The sequence below is a fragment of the Condylura cristata genome, unplaced genomic scaffold (genome assembly GCF_000260355.1).
Source record: "Condylura cristata isolate star-nosed mole 26May11 unplaced genomic scaffold, ConCri1.0 scaffold00003, whole genome shotgun sequence".
NCBI lineage: Eukaryota > Metazoa > Chordata > Mammalia > Eulipotyphla > Talpidae > Condylura > Condylura cristata.
This window is the reverse complement of record NW_004567104.1, coordinates 33787647-33808670: the sequence shown is the minus strand read 5'-3', so window position 1 is coordinate 33808670 and position 21024 is coordinate 33787647. Positions and strand designations below refer to the sequence as shown.

Genomic DNA, 21024 nt, shown 5'->3' with positions numbered 1-21024 from the left:
GGGTATAGAAGAATGTACTTTCCTTAAAGTACTGCTTCTATATTTTCATGTTAAATGTTTGGTGCAACAGGTTAAAGCACAGCCCTATGAAGCTATTGCAGCCACTGCAACACAAGTTCAGTCCCCAGCTAGGGAGGTGACACACATGGCACAGCAGACCTCTCCTGTCTCGCCTGCCGCTCCCCTCTGCAGTGTACTTCATCAGTCTGCCTGTTCTGCTCCATCTCTAGTGAATCCTCTCACTGCCTCTGTACCCCAGTTCTGTATGAATCAATAAATAAATATCTGAATCTTTACTCAAAAGAACTTTAAAGAAAACTACTAATCCCTTGTTTCTTATTGGAAATTTGAAGAGTTTAGGAGTAAAATAAGCTTACTACTAATTAGCAGTTACTATAATTAATTCCCTCCCACCAAAAATTATAAAACAGAAAATATAAATGGGCATTGTTGGGAGAAACATTTTTGAACATCACCAAACAATGTTAGCAGATGGGGCACTTTTCATAATGCTATACTGGTACAGAATTTTAATTGATTTCTATTGAAATGACCATCAATGTGAACAAAATGTTGAAAAAAAAAGCACTGTAGATTATTAAATCAAAAGACCTATTTTAATAAAGTGTAAATCTATAATGACCTAGATATTTTTCTGTAATTTTTTTAAAATGCGGATGAAAGGAAAAAGCTAGCCAACCCATCAAAAATTCAATCAGAAGTAAATGAAATAAAAGCATTTAATATTTACTTAAAGGAATAGAGACAATTTTAAGGATAGTTAAGAACCCAAAGGGCAAAAATCATTATAATTGCAAATTAAGTAAAAGATCTGATTAGGCAAACAGAATGTTATTCTGTGAATTACATTATACTACTAGTGGCTCTAGAATTGAATATAATCCATGCTTTGTTAAGTTACATTTTGACATCCATACCTAAATCTTTTTGTATAATTTGAATTTGGTGCAGTTTGATTTTTTGGCATTGTGTTTCTTGGCTTGTAGAAAGGTTATCATTAAGAAGGTAAGATTTTAATGAAAACTAGCTAAGGGAGTTAGCTGAAGAGTACCTGGTGGAAGGATGGTCCAAGCAGAAAGTTCAGCTAAAAGACTTTTAAAAAGCCCGTCATCTGTCATCTTTGAGGAATAGTAAACAGAGCCCTATAGCTAGAACAAAAGTCACTACCTTTCAGGAAAGGTAGTGACAGATGAAATCAAATAGGTAATACAGTGCCAATTATAAGTCACATTAAGGGCTTTGGTTTTTATTCCTCTTAAATGGGCAACCATTATAAGATTTTGTATAAGAGGTGACTTAATCCCACTGAAATTTTGGAGTTGATTGCTTTGGAGGCTATGTTGAAATTGGATTTAGCGAGGTAATGGAAGAGCAGAAGCCAGGGAATCAGTAAGGAGGCGACTGATATAAACTAGACATGATATTCAGGTCTATTAGTTTCAGCACAAATGAAAGTAAGGGACACCCCTATAAATTTAATTTCGGATAAACAATGAACATTAGCAAAGAAAATCTGCTTACTTAAAAATCAGACTTGCATGTATTTTTACTTGTCAAATGTAAATAGGATGGTAACAATAGTGAAATAAAAAGTGGTCAGATTCTGGATATGGCTTGAAAATAACACCACCAACAGCCCTTGATCATTGATTGTGAGGTAGGAAAGAAGATTAGTCCCGGATGACTTAATGGATTTCTAACTAAATTTTTAAAAGGATAGGCATTGTCATCAACTGGAACAGAGGAGGCTACAGGCAGAGATTCGCAAGGAGAGAGTAGGAACAAGTTTGGAAGATCTTCAACTCTTAGGTAACAGATCAGTGGTCATTCCTCTTGTTGTTGTGACTATAACATATCAATGTAACAAATGTTATGTGAGAAAAAACAATCAAATTTAAACTATATGACATAGAATTGCCTTTTCTCTCTTCTTTTCTAGTGTGAAAACAAGACCAGTGCGAATGCCTCCAGGCTATCAGGCAGAACTTGTGATTCAACTAGTGTGGGTGGATGGTGAACCTCCCCAACAGATTACTAGTCTTGCTGTGAGCTCAGCATATGGAATGTGAGTAAAGTGCTATTTCTAACTTGTAGTAGTTTTCTACTGTATTTGATATATTTAGATCCTTCCTTTTAAAATACCTACGTGATGTCCTAAAAATGAATAAAACAGTTACTTGGATACTTATGTTTAATAACAGTAACTTATTTAAACTACTATTTTCTACTAGTGTCAAATCTGTTATCAGTATTTCTACGTTTTATGAAGCTATCAATCTCTTCAGTTGGTACCTACTTGTAACTTTAAAAGATGAGAACCATAAAATTAGTCTTTGACATGTCAGTGATTGGTTCATTACTTTCACTATAAATATATATTCCTCCCAACCTACCATTTTTCTCATCCCATTATTCTCCTTCTCCCACAACCTTAACCTTAGAGCCCTCATTTACTGATGTCTGCTAGTTTTTGTATTTTACCAGATTATCTGTAATGTAAGGTCCAGTATTTGCCATTCTTACTTGCTAACTATACATAACTCCCTTAAGCGCCTCCATTTTGCTGTGAATGGCAGCAATTTGTCTTTCATGGCTGACTAGTATCCCATGGTGTGAATATAGATGCAAGTACCATAGTCATCCTTTTGTCTTTCAAGTGTTATTGACTTCTACTGCTATATACTTGTAAATATGTGGAGTAGATAAGATCAGCCTCTTCACTCTATCTTCATCTTTCCAGATTCTCTACTTGACCATTGAATAAACATAAGAAAATCAATTTCCTTGATTTTAGTTGGTGCTTTTCTGTTCAAAGGAATCTTTATGCCCTTTTGTAAAAAATGCTGTTTTAATAGTTATGTACTACTCTAGCTTTTCCTTGTCTCTCTATCCTTTATCTCTCCCTCAAATCCAAATGATAGCTTTGTTGGGTATAGAATTCTTGGTTGAAAGATTTTTTCCTTCAGTACTGTGGGTATGCCATACTCTTCTACTGTGCAAGGTTTCTGTTAAAAATTCTATTGGGGCCCTCCCTGGTAGCACAGCACATTAAAGCACAGCACTGAGAAGCTAAATCCACTTCCGCATGAGTTAAATTCCCGCCTGCCCCGGAGGTGACCACATGGCGTGGCAGACCTCTCCTGACCCGCCCGCTGCTCCCCTCAGCAGTGTACTTTGTGGATCTGCCTGTTCTGCTCCCTACTCTGTCTCTGGTGAAGCCTTTTGTGGCCCCTGAGCCTCTGGCCTGTACCCCAGTTTTGTATGAACAAATAAATCTTAAAAAAAAATTCTGATGGCCTTTAGAGGGTTCTTTTATATGTGATGTGTTGGTTTTTTCCCCATTTTAATTATGTGACTTGGTTTTCCTTTTTCAGAAGTGTGTGGGTTTCTTTAACCTTCTCCCTTTCCCCAGATTAGGGAATTTTTGGTAATTATTTCCTCAACTACTTTTTTCCTCTTTCCTCAACTACTTTTTTCCTCTTTCTCTTCTGAAACTCCTAAAATGCAAATGTTACTATTCTTGATGTATGGCTAGGTTCTATTGCTGTGTGTTCCAATTTACTTATTTGCTCTACCCAGTCTACTGTTGGATCCCTATTTTGTATGTTTTTGTTCTACGATTTTCAGCTCTATAGCTTCCCCATTTCCATAATCATTACTTTGAACTCAAGTACTTTGTTTATCCACTTGTCTTCAGGGTTTTGTTTTGTTCTTTAGGAAGCCTTGTTGTTCCCTGTCTCACCTGATTTTCTGCATTTGTATCAGTGTTTTAGGCAACCCTACTACCTATTCTAGTCCTAACGGTTAGTCTTAAGTGAGTGATACAATATGGAATGTCCCTTAATTCCTATTTCAGTGAGTCATTCAAGGTGTATCAATTTTCTTGTCTGCACCTCCTTAACTGATGTTGTATGCCATTGTAAGTAAAGCTGTCAGCCAAGCACTGATATATTTGTGGGACAAGGCTGTAGTCCTGGACTGTGATGTGTTCAGTGGGTGGTTAGAATGCCTATTGAAGCAGTTCATATGATGCCAACCGCAGTGTACATGAACACACTGAGCTTTCAGGAGCACAGGATCTGGTTAGCTGTGAATAGCAAGCAGTATGTGAACTGTCTAGGTTGTTGAAGGTCTGGCCCACTTACTAGCATATAGGTGGGGTCTGGCAGGAGCCAGACTGCTCATTTACTTGTGATTCTCAGCTACATTGACCACTTCCTATGGGTGAGCAGAACTCTTATCAGGATTTTGCCCACAGGACCTAATAGTTTGGTGGGGAATTCTAAGATGTCACCCAGCAGTGTCATTAGCAAATTTGTGAGAGGTTGCCAAGATAGTGCTTACCAGTAACCCTGGGTCAGAATCACCTGTATCTGTAATTCTCTCACTTATGAGTTGGGCACTATTTAGACTGGTGCTACTGTGATAGGTCCTATGTAGTAAGAAAGAAATTAAGCATGGATTTACAACTGTTTGCGTGGAGGATATGTTCTATGTGCTTAATTGAGAACTATTTTTTTAATAAAGTATACCTCTATCTACTACAGTATCAAAATCTCAGATATTATGCAATAATTTGTGTTAAATGTATATTCTCTGTAAAATGCATTTATTATATACCTAAATATCAGTAATTATTAAAGTTTAACATTTCTTGGTCTATTTCCCCTTTGCATAGCAAAATGAATTAAATAGTAATTTCAGTAATCAATACTTACATGCTAACATTGGTCACTCCTGCCTTTTTCAATGGTCAGAGATATTAAAAAAGATCAACTTAGATAAATGCATGATAGCCTTTCTAACTGTACAGCAATTGTTGCCTGATCTCCCCAACACTAAAGCAGTAGTTTCCTTTAATCTTAATTTTAGTTCAAATATAAAAATAATGGTTTTCCACACATTCTATTTGCATTTTTTGTTCTTTCAGAGTTGCATTTGGGAACTGCAATGGTTTAGCTGTGGTAGATTTTATACAGAAGACAGTACTCTTAAGCATGGGTACCATTGACCTATACAGATCAAGCGATCTTTACCAACGACAACCTCGGTCTCCTCGAAAAAACAAGCAGTTCATTCCAGGTAGGAAATAAAACAAATGGATATAATCTTGATTGGGTCACTCATTTTCTTACATTTAGACTGTCTTTTTTCTGTGATGCTACTCAAATGCATGGCAATATAAAGTGCATTAAACTATTAGGCAGCACCTTACATTTTAGATTGAATTACTAAAAACAAAATTAATATAAAAATATATGAGTCTGTAGTTGAAAAAAATTCTTTTAAATCCATGCTTTAGCTGTCATCTTCTATGGAGATATTTTTATAAATGTGAAACATTATCAGACATAAAATGCCATAAAAGATGACATTTTTCCTTAACAGGACTAATCATTTTTAACCTGACCAGAAAGACTTTCTAATAATTTGCATATTTTCTGCCTATTACAGTTTAGTTGGTAAAATAATTAGTTGAGTTAAACTTGGAGGTGCAAGTTTAATAATAATATGCACCTATATTATTCTTTTCTAAATAACAGGCGTGACAAACTTAACTTCTGAATGTGATTATAAAGGAAATGTTCTTTTGTATATTTCAGTCCTTTCCAAATTGCTAATTCAAACCTTTTATGGGGCATAAAATTCTCCTTCAATATATTAGGAGTACTGGAGAAACTTCAAGTTCTGTCTCTCCCACTGCTAAGTTTCTAAAAGGAGGCTAGAATAAGATAACTTGTATATGCATACGTACAAAGAGAGATTCCTTTATGATTAGGGAAGAAAACAAAGTTGATGTTCACAAATGTGACAGTAGGCATTGTTGGCAAGCTAAAAGCACCAATTCAATCAGAAAAGCTATGGATTCCATGAAGCATCTAAGTTGCTCACTGGATATATCGTGTGGAATGACCAAGTGTATCTTCTGACAAGGTAATAAAACTTATTTAAATTTGTTGGGCACAATAATTATGAGTACAGCTTAGAATTTTAATGACTTTAAAATAAAGAGAAAGCATGTTGAAGTTAAATGAGTTAACATTAAGTTCAACATGTAAAAAAGCACATTAAGAGAAAAAAGCCACTATTTTATAGGATATTTGATTAAACAAAATGACTACAGCATCTCATCATTCATCTATCACCTTTCTAATTTTTTCTTACTATCTCCTCTTTAATTTGGTTACCTAAACTTGCTGCAATTTCTTCATCTTGGCTGTACTAGAGTCTGGTATGATATCACTTCCTTTCACTTTAGACTATTTTTCTCTCTTTCCCCTGCCTGCTGCTGATGCTGGTGTTCTGGCATGTTCCAAAGACAACTTTTGCATGCGTGGCCTGTCTAACTTTTATCCTGATTTAACGAAACGGATCCGTACTTCCTATCAGAGTAAGTTCTCTAAGATTAGGCAAATAGCTTTTTAAGTCATGCTTGAGTTAATTCCATACACCTGTGCTCAGTAATGTGTTTTTTTTAAAAACACATTCAGCATGCATGCAAGTTTTTCTTTTGTTTTGGAAATGCGACCTGACAATTTGACCAAAAGTTAACAATTATTTCAAATAGTTATTGTTGTATGCCCATGTATTCATTGTTTCACTGTTTATTTCAAACCATGTCCTGTTATCCCAGAAGTCATTGTCCTTTGTTTAGAGGTAGAAGAACCATGTTGTCTTTGCAAATAATAAACCTGATGTGCCAGTTCCAATAATGTTCTGGAAACCTTGTGCCTTTAGCCAATTTATAAAATTATAGCCAGGATTACAATATTTGCTTCTTTTATGCAGATTTCTTAAGTATTCCTAATTTCTGGAATATACAAAAGCATACTTTTAATAGCAAAGATGACTAGAGTAAACAATTCCAAACATTGGTGCAGAAGGTATGGGGAGTGAGGGCAGGATTGGAGGTGCAGATAATACTCATAATATTCTTGGTGACTGTTCCCAGTGGGTTATTCAGTAATACGTACACTTTGGTCTTAAACTTTTTCAGACTTACCAGCTTCTAGAAACTAGTAGAGTCACAGTAAAACTTTGCTGATGTGTTCACTGGCACATTCGCCTAAAGAAAGTCGGTCCTATGAAATCCTTAACATTTTTGTGGGTATGTTCACAGGATAACTTACTTTTTCCCCCCATAACATCGCCTAGTTTTCTACTCCAGCAGGGCATGTACTTCGTGGGTGCATCTTGGTGCCTTGAGATAAATATTTTTTTTAATTGTCTATTTCTATCTTGCTGGATCGAGTTCAACCAAACCCTTTCCTTTAAAGTCTCTGGGTGTTTTTTTAACACCCAAACTTCTAAATCCAGTTTAACCTTCCTAACCTGCAGTCTCCTCACTGTGTGTAACAATCTGTCCATTCTTAATTTATATCTTCAAATACATTTTCTATTGCTGTCTAATAAAAACACCTTACAAGTATGTTACCTTTATAATTGACTCATATCATCCACTCTCTGAAAGTGCCCTGCTCAAAGTTTACTTCCTACTATAAACCTTCCCTACTGCCATCACAACTTAATTATGCCAATTATTTTATTTAAATGCTTACAGTGTACATAGTACTTGTGTACAGCAATGTGTGAACCATTTTGTTGGCACTCAACTTGTGATTACTTTTATGCATATGCTCTGACTTTCAGAATGCATGACAAGAATCTGAAGATCACATAAAATTCTTAGTATCTTCTATACCCACAAGTATGAGCTCAGCAAGAGAAAATTATCAAGTCCTGGAAATCAGATTTTGTAAGGTCTTCTCATGACTTGTTTTTAAAATTGAAGTCAAATATTCGTGAAGTATATTTCTAAATATTAGGAATATAAACAATTTCACTTTATTATAATGGAGACTATAATTGTGTTCATGAATTATATTTCTTAGCTTTCAGAAAAGCGTTACTACATGTCCCTATTTGAGAAAATTTAATCCATTTCCATTGAGTATATTCTATTCTGCGATTATACTCCAGTTTTAATATTATATTACTAGTGCACATTATAACCCTTTGAGGCACATACTTATTAGTGGAACCCTTTAATATCACAACTAATTTTTTCGTCTTAGTCTCTCAAAGTATATGGAGTTAAGTGGGAAATAAAAGTGACTTGATAAGCCTTCCACCATATGATTCTAAGTAATTCGAAGTTGCAGGTGCATTAGAAACCACTTTTCTCTAAAGTCCATTTTGTATTTTACTGTATTACATCAATTTTGCTCTTGAAATGAGATCACATTCTACTTTGAACTCAGCCCATTCACTGTCACTTGATAAGAGAAGTTAGACTCCAAGGAGTTTATCCACATAATAAAAATTTATAGCTTAAAGGAAATCTGTTTTTACAGATTGTGATTTATGAAAGTGGTAAAATGCTTTAAAAAGAATAGCAGCCTGGGGGTTTGAAATCTGTATCAAGTTCTACTTCTTAACTGTATATTACCTTTGTAATCTTGAGTAAAACATTTATCTGCTCTTTCTTCTTAGATATAAAATAAAAATATAATCCCTTCCTTCAATTAATCTTTCTGGAATAGTGTTGATAAAACCAAACCACAAAGAGGTTAAATAACTTGACTTTGTATAGTGATTATTTCTACTTCTGAAAAATGTTGTAATAAGCACTTACTAAAGGAAGTTCAAAAGCTAGAGTTCCAGGTAGAGTGCTGTCAGAAAAATTACCTGTGCATCAAATACTTGTTATACAATCAATGGGACATAGTTTGTCAAGTCTCTTTCAACTACATGGTACTTTCAGAGTGTGGAAGATAATAGATCTTGAAAAATAGAGAAAGGAAGACTAAGAACTAGCAAACAGACAAATATTTTTTAAAAGGAAATGCTTCATGAATGAAGGTGTAAGATAACAAAAGCTAGAAAAATTAAATGGGAAAAAATTGTTCATTCAAAGAATATTCTATGTCTAACAGTTTAGGTACTAATGATGAAGTCAAAAAGGTGGGCCTATGTTTGAGAGTTGTCAGGGAACAACCTATCTGGAGTAAACATTAGTTTTAAAAACTAGGCAGAAACCAAACATGCAGCCTCTATAGAGATGATATGGATAATCCTTGAAATAGCACTCTTTGTCTGAATGCCTAAATATGAAAATAGTGAAAAAACTACATGCCACCAACAAATGACTGCAGAGAGAAGATATATATATACAGTAGAATATGATTTGATAGTGTAGATGGAACTTGAGATGATTATGCTAATTGAAATAAGTAAAAGACAAGTACAGCTAACTTCTCATATGTGGAATATAAATAACCAAAGCAAAAAAAAAAAATTAGGAAATCAAAAGTATCCCAGACTCTGAAAAATATAATTATTACCAGAGTGGAGTGGGAAAGGCAATAGGGGTTGTAAGCAGATTCACTCTGACAGTGGGAATAGCAGTAAAACTTTGTTGGTAGGTGAAATGAGGCTAATACACACATAGTGTAGAAAATCAATTAAAGTTTATAAATAGGTATAGAACCATTGGGGATAGTCATAGATTAAAAAGTAATCAGACAAAATTTTGTATCTAAGCTTCCAACCATGATATAGTAACATAATAGATGCAACTACGGTTTTTAAGATACAAGACATTAAACAAAACAGCCACCTTGAAAAATGAAATGAAGCTTACAACTATTCATAGATTGTAATAAACAAAGGTAAAATCTAGCAGGAACCAGTCAACTTCCTAACAAGTGGGAGGTGAGATACCAAGGAGACCAGAGAAGTAGTTCAGATTCCCTATGAACTCACAAAGGGAAGATACTAATCAGCATATAAACATAATTAAATCAGCCAGGGACAGGTAAAAAAACTATCTGAAAGGAATAGAGGAATAGTGCCCAGTCACCACCTTCCCCCCACCATCAAGATTCAAAAAAAATTATAATTCATATCCACAGCTAATTAGTACTGGAGAGTTTAACCAGTATAGTCAGGCAAAAGAAAAAAGTCATCTATATTAGGAAAGATTACCTTTTTTCATAGACAACATTTTTAACAGGTTCCTTGAACTGAGGTTATTCCCCACAAAATGTGGCTTAAGTCAGTAAAAAACACAAGTTTATCTATTCACAATCTGAAATTAAAATTTTAAAATACTTTTTATAATGGCATCAGGCAACAGATGTAAAAGGTCTACATTTTTAATAACCTAAAAACATTGCTGAGAGAACTAAAGTATTTTTAAAAAAACAATGATTATACCATTTGTGCTTCAGAAGACTCAGTATTATTAAGATATCTATTCTCTCCCAATAGATCCACAGTCCAATATAATCCTAATAATGATTTAATTAGTTTCAATAGAAAATGAGGTAGGGGCATAGAGGAGAACTGTATAGAGCCATCAAAAATTTCAACCATGTAGTCCCATCTATTTATCTTTCCCTTCACTACATCAAGTTAAAGAGCTTCTGTACAGCAAAAGAGACATTACTAAAACCAGACAGATCACTAATTGGGAAAACATTTTCTCACACAAAAGTAGTGATAAAGGACTGATAACAAAAATATACAGAGAACTGATGTTTATTTTTTTGTAAAAAATAAACAACCCCATCAAAAAATGGGCAGTAGAGCTAAAAAGACTTCTCCAAAGAGGAAATGTAGATGGCCAACAAGCATATGAAAAAATGTTCAACATCACTCGTAATAAGGGAGATGCAAATTAAAACCACAATGAGATACCACCTCACCCCAGTGAGAATGGCACATCTTCAAACAACTAGCAACAACACATGTTGGCGAGGATGTGGAGAAAAAGGAAGTTTCCTGCACTGCTGGTGGGAATGCAAACTAGTACAACCACTATGGAAAACTGTTTGGAGGTTCTTCAAACTGCTAAACATGGAGCTTCCCTACGACCTAGCAATCCCACTCTTAGGTATCTACCCAAAAGACATAAAAACACTGATTGGAAAAGATACCTGTACCCCCATGTTTATTGCTGCTTTATTTATAATTGGAAAAGCATGGAAGCAGCCCAAATGCCCAAAAGTAGATGACTGGATAAAAAAGATGTGGTACATATATACAATGGAATATTACTCAGCAGCCAAAAAAGAGAAACACATGTCTTTTGCAGCAACTTGGATGGAGCTGGAAAAGATCATGCTTAGTGAGATAAGCCAGAAAGAGAAAGAAAAATACCAGATGGTTTCACTCATAGCAGGAGTATAATGGACCAGGCGAGAAAATAACAAAAATAATGAACAACCATATACCAGAGACATTTTGTGGGGGTGGAGTGGGGAATGGGGTCAAAAGTGGGGGAGGGGGGGAGTGCACGGGATTATGGTGATGGCACACGGGTGATGGGAAACCTGCGGGGATTACAATCGAGATGGAAAAAAAATGTACAAAATGTTGTAAAAATAAACTTGTAATAAAAAGAAAAAAGAATAAGATAACTTAATGTGACAACAAGAAAAGAATTTCAACCATGTAACATCCACAGGCTATACTTTCACTAGAAAGAAGAGAAATGAAAATACCATCACAGAAGACAAAACAATGCAGAGTAGTTAGCTTGATCTACATAGTTGACCACATCAAATGTTGCAGACAGGATTATTAGGATAAACCTGGAAAAGTGACAAGTGGGCTGGCCCTGTGAAGATTAGTGAGTACTCCTTTAAAAAGTAGTTTCAGAATGTATTGGGATAAATCCAAAATTACATTAGACTGAGAAGTGGCAAATAAAGAAATAACGCAAGTAAGTCAAGATTTTTAGTTATAAACAGATGCAGAAAAATAGGTCAGAATCTGGATTATTAAACTAGAACTTTTTGTTTACATTTTAGAGGAAAGAATATTTTTAAGTGAATGTGAATATGGAGTGATCCATAGAAAAAGATTGATTATAAAGGGTAGAGGGGCTAACTAAAGTAACAAAATCCTTTAAAAGGTGAGGAGTTAGGAATCAGTATATTAAACAGTCATTAGGAGGCACTGTCTATTTGAAAGAAAAAAATAGCTACATATTAGGAAAGGGAAATTGAAATCATTTCTACACTCTAAAGTTTTCTTACTCTCTAAAATACTATTGAAAATCAACGTAATTCGATGGTAAAATACACAGCTCCATCTTTTGACCTTAAAAAAAAAAAAGTGATATTTATTGATTAGTATTCCTTCACTATAAGTCAAAAAATTTAAGCAAACTTCTTAACCAAATTGCCTAACTGACAGATACCTACAGGATACAAATGGAAATGTGCATTCTTTTTACAACTTTTATTTAAAAAAAAATACTAGCAATAAAAATGATGTGAAATCACAAGTTTATAGTATCACTTTAAAATATAGTGGACAACCATAGAGTGATCATTAAACTTGAATACAGGTCAAGAGAAATGATTCAAATATGAGTTTAAAAAAATAAAAGCTAACTGAGATCAGTACTTGTGGTTGAAATTTTTTCCAGATTTTGATGAAAATTTTGAAATCAAAAGATTCAGGAAGCTCCAAAAACCCTAACTAGAGAAATGCAAGGAAAACATGCTTATGATTTCAGAGTAAGTAAAACTAATGAGTCCAATATTCAAGAGAAAAATCTTAGAAGTAGTAAACACATACACATGAACATTACATGAATATTGATTATAAATCATAAATTGAGGACATAAGACAAAAGAACATCTTAAGTCCTATAGAAAATACTCAGTCAAGACATATTTACCCAAAATATTGAATGCTGACAGTAAATCAGACCTATAGTAAAGGTTTTTAAATTGAAAGAAAATAGCAGATGGAGACTTAGACATAAAGCAAGCTCTAGAATTAACTGTGGGCAAATATAAAATACTTAAAGGTCAATTTACTCTTTATAAGCAAGCAATGTATTACAGCATTTGTAACATAAAGGAAAAACATGGTAACAGTAACAAAAGATAGGATAGAGGTAAACAGAACTGTATTGTTGTATATTCTTTTCATCTTAAGAAAAATGATGCTATAATCTGTGATAACTTACAGGTGCAAATTTAAAGAAACCTAGAAAAATGTTATTAAGTAGTCAAAGATAAAATGTAATAGAAAAATTACTTGACTTTCTCAACAAGGCAAAAAATAAATAACAGTAGAAAAACAAAAGGGTAGACAAATAGACAAACATAAACCTAACCTTACCAATGATAACATTAAAGATAAAAGGAGAAAATTCCCCTCCTCTCCAAATAAAGGAGACAAGATAGAAAAAAGATCCAACATTGTTGTTTGTAAGGAAGGCACTTTACTTATAAAACACACAAATGCACTGAATGTAAAGGCAGGGAAAAGATTGCCATCAAAACACTAATCCCAAGCTATTATAGCTATAGTATGACATACACTTTAAGGCAGTAGATAAATTTTTATAATTTTGAAAAATGAAACTATCAACATAAAAAATTAAATAAGAGATTTGCAAGTACATCAAGTCAAAGTAGTCAAAATTAAAGGAAGAATCAAATCTACAATGATGAATAGGAATAAATTTTTCCTTGGAAACTGACATTATAGACAAAAAACTGGTAAGAATATAAAAATTTAACCATTTTAAGCACACTGCCTGACAGATATTTGTACTGTACAAATGTGCACTCTTTTAAAGTAGACATAGAATATTTACAAATATAGACTAAGTCACAGAACAGGTGTAATGAATTATAAAGGATTGGAAAACAGTATTTTTTGATTATAGAAGAAATTAGAAATAAAAAAGATCTGACTTATTTTTTCTTCTTTGAATTAAGTAGGAAAAAACAAATTATCGAATGGCTTAACTTATAGGAGGAATTTAAGAGAACCAAGTAAGAGAGGGAGAAAGTGTATTGTTATTACAATACAAAACAATACAAAAACAGACTATTATAAACCAGAGAGATCCTACAGGGAAAAGGGATAGAGAAGGATCAGGAGGGAGGAATGTGGGGGGGACTGTGGTGATGACCAGAGGGGGGATAGTAAACATTGGTATAAACCAAAAGAATGACAAGATCAAAAAGAATGCAAAAGATGAATGAAACAAAAATTTGGTTCTTTTTTTCTTTTATTCATACAGAACTGGGGTACAGGCCAGAGATGCGGAGGGTGAGAAGAATCACCAGAGACAGAGTGGGGAGCAGAACAGGCAGATCATCAAAGTACACTGCTGAGGGGAGCAGCAGGTTGGTCAGGAGAGGTCTGCCAGCCATGTGGGTCACCTCCGGGGCAGGCTGGGATTGAACTCATGAGGAAGCGGATTTAGCTTCTTAGTGCTGCGCTTTAACCCGCTGCACCACCAGGGAGGGCCCAAAATTTGGTTCTTTCTAAAAATAAATGAACCTCTAAGGTGCTCACAAGGAAATAAAGGGCCAAAATTGTAATACACAAATCAAAAATGGAAAAAAAAAGTACTACATACAATCATAATCGACTATTATGAATATCTATGCAAAAAAAAATTGACTAATTCTTGGATACAACTTTGAGACAGAATCAGCAAAATATCTATGTGTGTATGTATATAAAAAAAACTGAGTATACAATTCCAAGCAAAGAAATTGAGGCAGTAATCAAAATTCCCCCAAAAACAAAAACCTAGAACTCGTTGATTTTAATAGTGAGTTCTACCAACCCTTTAAAAAGGAACTATGCCAACCCTCAAATCATCCAACATTTGAGAACACAGGGCTGCTCTCAAACACAATTTTATGAAGCAAACATTAGTCTGGTTCCAATATCAGACAAGGACATCAGAAAAGAAAAACTATAGGGCCCTCCCTGGTGGCGCAGTGGGTTCAAGCACAGCACTGAGAAGCTAAAACCACTTCCACATGAGTTCGATTCCCGCCTGCCCCAGAGGTAACCATATGGCGCGGCAGACCTCTCCTGACCAGCCCGCTGCTCCCCTTAGCAGTGCACTTTGATGATCTGCCTGTTCTGCTCCCCACTCTGTCTCTGGTGAAGCCTCTCGCTGCCCCTGAGCCTCTGGCCTGCACCCCAGTTCTGTATGCACAAATAAATTAAAAAAAGAAAACTACAGACCAAATATCCCTGATGAATACAGATACAAAAATCTTAAACCAAATTTTAGAAAACCAGACTCAACTCTGATATTAAATGGATCATACATCATGGCTAAGTGGGGTTTATTCCTGGGACACAGATAGTTCAGCACTTGTAAATCAGCTAAATCAATTCATCAAATCAACAAAAGGATAGACAAAAATCATGACCAACACACAAGGAATGCATTTTGTAAGATTCAGCATCCATTTATGCTTAAAAAATAAAAATAGTAAAACAGGGGTAGAAGAAGCATACCTCCATATAAAATATAAAAAGTGCCTTACATGCCAGTCACTCTCCCACTATGGTAAAACAACTATTGTTCAACAGTGTTAGAAATTCTAGGTAGATAATTATGTAAGAAAAAGAATATAAAAGGAATTAGAGAAGACAACATGAAACTGAGTGTTTGCAGAAATATGACAATATATATTAAAAACCCTGAAGAATCCATTTAAAAACTACTAGAAACAATAAATCAGTTAAATGGCAGGCTATGAAATCAACATACAAAAGTCTGTTGCATGACAAGAATATGGAAAGATATCCCTGCTCATGATTTGTAAGAATTAACATTGTTTAAATGTCCTTCATATCCTAAGTGATATAGAAATTCAGTGCAATTCCTATCAAAGTTTCAGTGGAATTCTTCAGACAAACAGAAAACATTACTGAAATTGATTTGTAACAACAAAATTGCCAAAGCAATTCGAACCAAGAAGATTGAAGGAATTCCATTGCCAGATTTCAAACTATACTACAAAATTGTAAGACAGTATGATATTGGGATAAAAATGGACAATACAGAGCAATTTAATATAACTGAGAGCTCAGAAATAAAACCGCACTTACATGAACAGCTAACCTATAACAAAAGATTTGAGAGTATACAATGGAGAAAGGGAAGTCTTTTCAACAAATAGCATTGTTGGAAAACTGGATAGCAACATGCAAAAAAATAAAATAAAATAAAAAAACTAGAGTATACACACCATACACAAAAAGCTAAGCTCAAAATGGATTAAAGAGTTAGATGAAAGACCAGAAACCATGACAAAGGTGAAGAAAATGTGGGCAAAAGTACTCTACAACACTGATTTAAGTAATGTCTGTTAGATTAAATGTCAATATCAAGGGGAAATTAACAGAAATGTAAATAAAACTAAAAAGTTAATGCAGGACCCTCCCTGGTAACACAGGGTTTAAAGCACAGCACTATGAAGCTATCCACAGTCACTGAAACACAAGTTGGATCCCTGACCAGGGACCCACATGGCAGGGTAGACCTCTCCTGTACCACCCACTGCTCCCCTCAGCAGAAACAAGTGATACATAGAGGATGAGGAAATCAAAAGGAACCCTAATGTACTGTTGGTGGGAATGTAGACTGGTTCAGCCCTTACAGGGAAAAGTATGAAAGTTTCTCAAATTATTAGAGATGGACCTAACACAATCCAATATTTTCCTTCCTAGGTATCTATCCCCAAAATGTAAAAACAGTAATTCAAAGGGACATATTTATCTTGATACGCAGTGTACACACACACACACACACGAACAGTCCTGTGTTGATTGCAACACTATTTACAATAGCTAAGTCATGGAAACGACCTAAGTGCCCAACAAAAGATGAGTGGATTAAAAGGATATATATAAAACAGAATTCTATTCAACTATAAGAGATGAAACATTGCCATTTGCAACAACGTGCATGGAAATAGACGGTATTGGACAAGCAAAGTAAATCAGAAGAATAAAATACAGAATTATTTCACTGATATGTGGGGTATAAAGAAACAAAGGAAAAGACAAAACAAATACCCCCCACCCCCAAAAAATTCTAGAAATCAGACTGCAGGATTAAGACTACCAAAGGAGTAGCATAGGAGGTGGGAATTAAATCAGGGAGTTATACCAATGACAGAATTATGGGTCTTCCGGTGTGTGGTGGACTTGGTATAGTAACAACTAAAGGAGGAGATTGCATACCTCTAAATCATCTACAAATTTACAAGCCAATGCCACATCAATAAAATTTATTTAAGTATTTGCTGCTACAGTGATTAAAGGAATACCTCGAATATTAAATGCTAAAATCAATCTTTGTTAATGAACTAAGAAAAAGAGCAGTCAGCCAAAATAAACATATGGAAGGAAATAAAGATCAGAAACCAATTAGAGGGAATAGAGTAATAGAGATAATATTTTTAAATGTCTGTATTTGAGTTTAAAAATATTAAAACCCTAGGAAGAGTGATCAAGAATGAAGAAAACAAACTGTATCAAGTGTGAAAAAGGAAATATCACTATGGATTCAACAGACATTAAAAATAAGAATCTAAATACTGTCTATCAATTGTAAACATAAAAAAAATCAAGAGCTTTTGAAAAGCAAAACTTATAAAAACTCATACCAAATACTTTGAAATACAAATTGCCATCTTTTTCAAAAAGTTAACTAAAATACCTCCAGCACAGAAAAATACAAATCTTGATGCTTTTGACTAATAAGTATTAACTCTGTCAGTCACTTAAAGAAGAAATAATGCTAACTTTAAGCAATCACTTCCAGGAAATAGAGAAATATAAAGATTATATTTCTAACTCTTCTAAATTGGGTATATTAAGCCAATGCAATTAAAAAACCAAAACTTGACAAGACAGTAACTTCAAGGAAAAGTACTGGCCATTCTCATTCATATGAATATAGATGCAAAAATCGTAAGTAAAATATGAGTAAATGGAGGGGCCTCCCTAGTGATCTAGGGGTGAAAGTCTCAACAATATCAAGTTACCAGCCATAGCAGCATGAGTTTGATTCCCTGACCTGTATGGCAAAGCAGACAGCTCTCACCTGCTGCTCCCTTCAGTAGGACACTTCAGTATCCATCTGTTCTGTACCCCAATCTATGGTGAATCTTCTCATCCTCCACACCTCTGGCCAAGACCCCAGTTCTTATAGGCATAAATAAATCTTCTTTAAAAATAAAATGAAATATGAGTAAATGGAAGTCATATATATATATATATAAACATCATAACTAAGGTAGATTTCCCAGAAATAGAAGTTCAACATGTGAAATCTACCAATGCAAAATATTTAATTAGTATCTCAATATAGATAAAAAAAGATGTATCATAATAGGATAATCTTAATAAACATTAAATAACCCAAGAATAGATACTATTTCCTCAATTAAACAAAGCCCAATGTATGAAAAACCTACAAATTACACCATACTTATTTGTGAAATATGAAATGTTTTTCCACTAACATGGAAAAGATGTCCACTTGCATAAACACTTTTGTTCACCCTTGTCTGTTGATCCAATAAGTGAGAAACACAAAATAAAAAACGTCTAAGGATTAGAAAGAAAAATTTAGGGCCCTCCCTGGTGGTGCAGCAGGTTAAAGCACAGCACTAAGAAGCTAAAGCCACTGCAGCATGAGTTCGATCCCCAGCCCTGGAGGTAACCCACATGTTGCTGCAGACCTCTTCTGACCCACCCGCTGCTCCCCTCAGCAGTGTACTTTGTCAGTCAGCCTGCTCTGCTCCCCACTCTGTCTCTGGTGAATCCTCTCACTGCCCCTACACCTATGGCCTGTACCCAAGTTCTGTATGGATAAATAAATCTTTTTTTTTTTAAAGAAAAATTTTAAACCTTATTTGCAGTGATATTATGGTATATGTACAAAACCCAAAAATCTATTTTTTTAAAAAAGCTACAAAAACATTATGTGAACTTCCCAATACTAAGGAATACATAAATCCATTGTATGTCTATGTAATAGCAGCAAACAATTGAGACATTTATTTTTAAACTGCCATATACAGGCCAGACTTCCAGGTTGGCAACATGAGGGAAAACAATGGCATTCTCCAGAAAAAAAGTATCAGTAGTGATAACAAATTTTAAAACACTAACCATTAAAATCTCTGGAAATTAACGTAAGCAGATATAGAGCACTAATAAAGATTTATTCAAGAAAGTCTACTAAAACTTGGTAAAATTTAGAGTGTTTGGCACTAAGCCACAACTTGCGCTATCCCTTTCCGGTCTCCAGGTGATCAGAGCTTTTGGTATCTTTCAGCTCCAGTGAAAGAGGCCAGTTTCTGGTGAGTGTGGCTAAGCGGTCAGAGGCTACTTCTTGCTAATCATGCATTTACAGAACAGAGCTTTACCCTAGGCATGGCATGCCAAAAATGTTGAGGTCTTGATTATTACCCCTACCTTGCTCAGGACAGAAGTTTCATTAATGCCAGAACAGGCAGAGGTTTTTGCCCAAGGGAAGAATAAGAACAGAACTCTGAAGAAGTTCTTTCCAAAGGAGCTAGCTTTATTTGAAAATATTTTCAGAAATTCAAATAATTTTTGGTAGAAATCAAATGAGAGAAAAATAATTCCTCTTAATTTAGAGCTAACAGCTAACCAACCATAGGTGAATTGGTTCACTAGAAAGAACCACAGAGAGAAAACTAAGATCACTCCTGGGTTTTGAACAAGTCTCTCAACTTTGACTTCCGTCCAAATTTATCTAGCATATTTAGTAATGTATGTCCGAGAGCTTTGTCAAAACAACAGAGCATTCACCTAGCTGTGATTATGATACCTACTCACTGAGAGTAGTAATTAATAACACTCTATTTTCCACTTTTTTAAATTACATGTTCCTAATAATTATACAAGTTTCAGGAACACTGATTACACAACTAAGAGTTGTCTGCCTTGAGTGAGTCATTCAAGTCTGATGTATTAGTTTTAGAATTTATGTATTTCTTCTGGTACTAGCTACCTGGGAAAAAATTCACTAGGTTATATATGCACACATACTGTTTTTACATATTTTGTTTCTTACACTTCAATAAAATCTACATTCAAATACAAACGTTTTGTGTTCATTTTGACAATAGTTTCCCAAAATCTTTAAGTAAATAGATGTTTTCAAATAACATGTATTTTTATACTCTCAGAATAAACTTCTGTTAAGAAGATCATGGAATTAAAAACTAATATTACAGACTGACATTTATGGTGGTTTTGACATTTCAGTTTTAAGACTTCTCTATCAGAATATTTGTAAGAGAAGCTTGTGAGTTTACTCAGTTCTGTTTTGAAGTTATTGGTAACTGTAGAGCAGATTAACAGTCATTCATGGAAAAAAAAAATGAAACTACACCAGTATACTATCTAAGACTATACACATAAATTAAGTCAAAATGAACTAGAAACTTTAAGACCTGAAGTGAAAAAAATATATAGATGAAAAATAAGCGATATATACCTTGATCAACTTTAGATTTCTTTGGCAATTCGATTTCAATTGCAAGGGAAACAAAAGCAAAAATAAGCAAATGGGACTTGATGAACTGAAATACTTCTGTATTGTAAAAGAAGCTATCATCAAAACAAAAAGGCCTACTACTGAATGGAGAAGATATTTGTGCATCATATATCCAACAAGGAATTAATTCCAAAAGTTATAAAGAACTCATAGAACCCCAGTAGCAACAAAAAGAATGAACAGAGAGCCTTCCCTGGTGGTACAACAGGTTAAAGCACAGCACTACAAAGCTATCGCAGCCACTGCAGCAGGAGTTTGATCCACGGCCAGGGAGGTGACCTACATAGCATGGCAGACCTCTCCTGAACCGCCCACCTGCCCACTGCTCTCCTCAGCAGTGTACTTAGACAATCTGCCTGTTCTGCTCCCCACTCTGTCTCTGGTGAATCCTCTCACCTCCCACAACTAGGGCCTGTACTCTAGTTCTGTATGCATAAATAAATACATCTTTAAAAAAAGAATGGAGAGAGCTATGAATAAAGAAGTACAGATGCTCAACAAGGAATTGAAAAGAGATTCAACATCTCTTACTAGAGAACTACAAATCAAAATTACAATGAGATGCCTCACATCTGTGTGACTGTTATCTAAAAAACAAGAATCAACAAGTGTTC

At 34.6% G+C, this 21024-nt stretch overlaps 1 protein-coding gene across 3 annotated transcripts in view; it reads left to right on the top strand.

Moving 5' to 3' along the window:
* Nucleotides 1–21024, top strand: part of STXBP5L (syntaxin binding protein 5-like) — a 150325-nt gene that overhangs the window by 75456 nt on the left and 53845 nt on the right. For 2 of the 3 annotated variants that reach the window (XM_004675175.2, XM_012734654.1), the window contains exons 18-20: nucleotides 1961–2086; nucleotides 4952–5103; nucleotides 6341–6412. In XM_004675175.2, the coding sequence (XP_004675232.1) occupies nucleotides 1961–2086; nucleotides 4952–5103; nucleotides 6341–6412 (350 nt within the window). Of the gene's footprint in view, nucleotides 1–1960; nucleotides 2087–4951; nucleotides 5104–6247; nucleotides 6254–6340; nucleotides 6413–21024 lie in introns of all 3 variants that reach the window. The other variant, XM_012734655.1, reaches the window with a different exon arrangement.